Here is a 2845-nt window from a genome sequence, read left to right as displayed (position 1 = left end):
CCCTCCCCGAACCAATCCCCCACACCTCCGACACTTATACACTCATCAAAAGCGTCAATTTTACACTTACTCAAACTCACTCATACTCCCTCAATCAAATCAAGTATAATTATTAAAGTAGAATTTGCGAGAACAATCGAGGTTCAACGTGGTGACTGATACTTTTTATTACGCCCTGTAATAATTGCACCCTATAATTAACATTCATTATGAGAGAAACGTGCCTGTATAAAAACGGATGCTGCCCTCCGTTTTAGCATTAAGATCTTTTTCCCTAATCTGAAGAATTACTGTTTCGAGTCCCATAGTGGGTCTATTTTCATTGCAACAATGTGGAAATTCGTCATTTTAGCCGTGTCTTGTCTGGTGAGTTTGATATAAATTATGACTGTGTGATGAACGCATATTTCTGATGTAGCTAAGAAAGCAATAACATTTTTTAAGTAACTAAATTTCCTTTAAAACTCTTTCGGGGCTGATTTGTTTTATCAATCCGGAGTTTTTATATAGCGCAATATCCACTCAATTTGCTCAGAGCTATTTATAGAGTTGGGAGTCCCGATAGCTCAGATGGTTGAGCCATCGCTTCACATGCAAAGGGACCGAGCTCGATCCTGGGTGCAGTCGAGATTTTATCTGACCCTTGTCCTGCCACAGTATGGGCATCTGGGTCTGTTAGATCTGGCGGAAAGAACTTTGCGATAGACTTCCTATCAAAGGATAGCAAGCAATTTCTATTGTCCATTTCACGCTATAGAAACCGGGATAAACTCCGGCTCTATGGGCGTCACGGCTTTGGATGACTACGTTCCCTAGCCAACAGAATAAATGAAGTTGACGTAAATCCAGTCTTTGCTTTTGTTTTTAGACCGTCTGTTTTCGCAGTCAGACTATACACGTTAAAGGTTACACATTGACTAGTGGATTGGTACAATTGATCTTGCTGGTGGAAATGGTCAGTGTTTTATTTAAACGTGCATCATCAATAGCAATAGGACATGACATGACGCCTTTAATTAGTATTGGTCTTGTTTCGAGTCCCATAGTGGGTCTATTTTCATTGCAACAATGTGGAAATTCGTCATTTTAGCCGTGTCTTGTCTGGTGAGTTTGATATAAATTATGACTGTGTGATGAACGCATATTTCTGATGTAGCTAAGAAAGCAATAACATTTTTTAAGTAACTAAATTTCCTTTAAAACTCTTTCGGGGCTGATTTGTTTTATCAATCCGGAGTTTTTATATAGCGCAATATCCACTCAATTTGCTCAGAGCTATTTATAGAGTTGGGAGTCCCGATAGCTCAGATGGTTGAGCCATCGCTTCACATGCAAAGGGACCGAGCTCGATCCTGGGTGCAGTCGAGATTTTATCTGACCCTTGTCATGCCACAGTATGGGCATCTGGGTCTGTTAGATCTGGCGGAAAGAACTTTGCGATAGACTTCCTATCAAAGGATAGCAAGCAATTTCTATTGTCCATTTCACGCTATAGAAACCGGGATAAACTCCGGCTCTATGGGCGTCACGGCTTTGGATGACTACGTTCCCTAGCCAACAGAATAAATGAAGTTGACGTAAATCCAGTCTTTGCTTTTGTTTTTAGACCGTCTGTTTTCGCAGTCAGACTATACACGTTAAAGGTTACACATTGACTAGTGGATTGGTACAATTGATCTTGCTGGTGGAAATGGTCAGTGTTTTATTTAAACGTGCATCATCAATAGCAATAGGACATGACATGACGCCTTTAATTAGTATTGGTCTTTTTTTCGATAAAGACAACTCTGTTACAGGCAAGGAATTAATTTTACACCAAAGTATGGTGAGAATATGTGAGTAAAGAGCTTTTCTAGGGACTCAACTTTGCGCCACCCATAGTCAGGCTCGAACCAGAGACCTACAGGCTTAAATCCAAATTTCATACCGCAAAAACCACAAAGCCACTTATGTGTATAATATCTGTTTCAAAATTTTAGATGAAATTATACCAATCTGGAAATCGACGTTATATACACTAAATTATATCAATCAAACTATAAATGTAAAAAACATCCATATGATCAAAACTTCTAAAAATAACACCGATTTTTTATGGCCTTAGTTTTCTATATAATTGTCGAAAGTTAGATGACAATAAAAAATAATACCCAAATCTTTTTCTGTCTCGGTATTTAATAATCCAATGTCATTTGAAGGATCTGAATAGTATGTCATTTGGATTATGTTTCCCTATATATAATCCTTACATTTGCATGTGTTAAAAGTGTAATTGTAACTAAGTTCATTTAAATAAAACATACATATATATATATATCTATATATCTATATATATATATATATATATATATATATATATATATATATATATATATATATATATATAGAATCGTGTTTGATACAAATATGGTACGAAAAGTGCTCGACATGCAGTAATGGAGCGAATTATTATGATTTAAAATATTTACCACAATGTTTGAGACAGTCTACATTAATGTTTCAGGCTTAATTTGCCATCGTCAGGACTGAGTTGTTTTGTTGACTGTTGTTGTTTCTTGAAGTGGTTCCGGTTTAAAGTTGCTTAACAAGAATTTACGCCGATGGGGACACTTTCCGTACATCTCACTTTTCATGTTGAGTGTGGCTTCATGAGGGTGTTTGATTATAGTATATTTCTCTTCCAGGCATAAGCTACATTGTTTTGATGTTGGTGTGTATCCTGTTGCTTTAGATAAAATTTTCCATGAAATGTTGTGGTCTAGTTTGTTGACTTTTAATTTCCAATTATGTTCGCTGAGTTTTGTGGATGTTTTTTTTGTTAGTGTTTCTAAATTTTGAGGTGTGG

General features: G+C 36.6%; 1 protein-coding gene across 2 annotated transcripts in view; it reads left to right on the top strand.

The window, feature by feature from the left end:
- Positions 1–244: 244 nt before the first annotated feature.
- LOC144962204 (matrilin-1-like) overlaps positions 245–2845 on the top strand; it is a 17601-nt gene continuing 15000 nt past the window's right edge. Inside the window, exon 1 of one of the 2 annotated variants that reach the window (XM_078895131.1) lies at positions 245–366. In XM_078895131.1, the coding sequence (XP_078751257.1) occupies positions 331–366 (36 nt within the window). In that variant the 5' untranslated portion in view covers positions 245–330. Of the gene's footprint in view, positions 367–1035; positions 1105–2845 lie in introns of those variants that run through there. The other variant, XM_078895130.1, reaches the window with a different exon arrangement.

Source organism: Berghia stephanieae, unplaced genomic scaffold (genome assembly GCF_034508935.2).
Source record: "Berghia stephanieae isolate SIO BIC M18660-M18661 unplaced genomic scaffold, UCSD_Bste_1.3 scaffold693, whole genome shotgun sequence".
Classification (NCBI taxonomy): domain Eukaryota; kingdom Metazoa; phylum Mollusca; class Gastropoda; order Nudibranchia; family Aeolidiidae; genus Berghia; species Berghia stephanieae.
The sequence above is the reverse complement of the archived record's forward strand: the minus strand, read 5'-3'. Positions and strand labels throughout refer to the sequence as shown.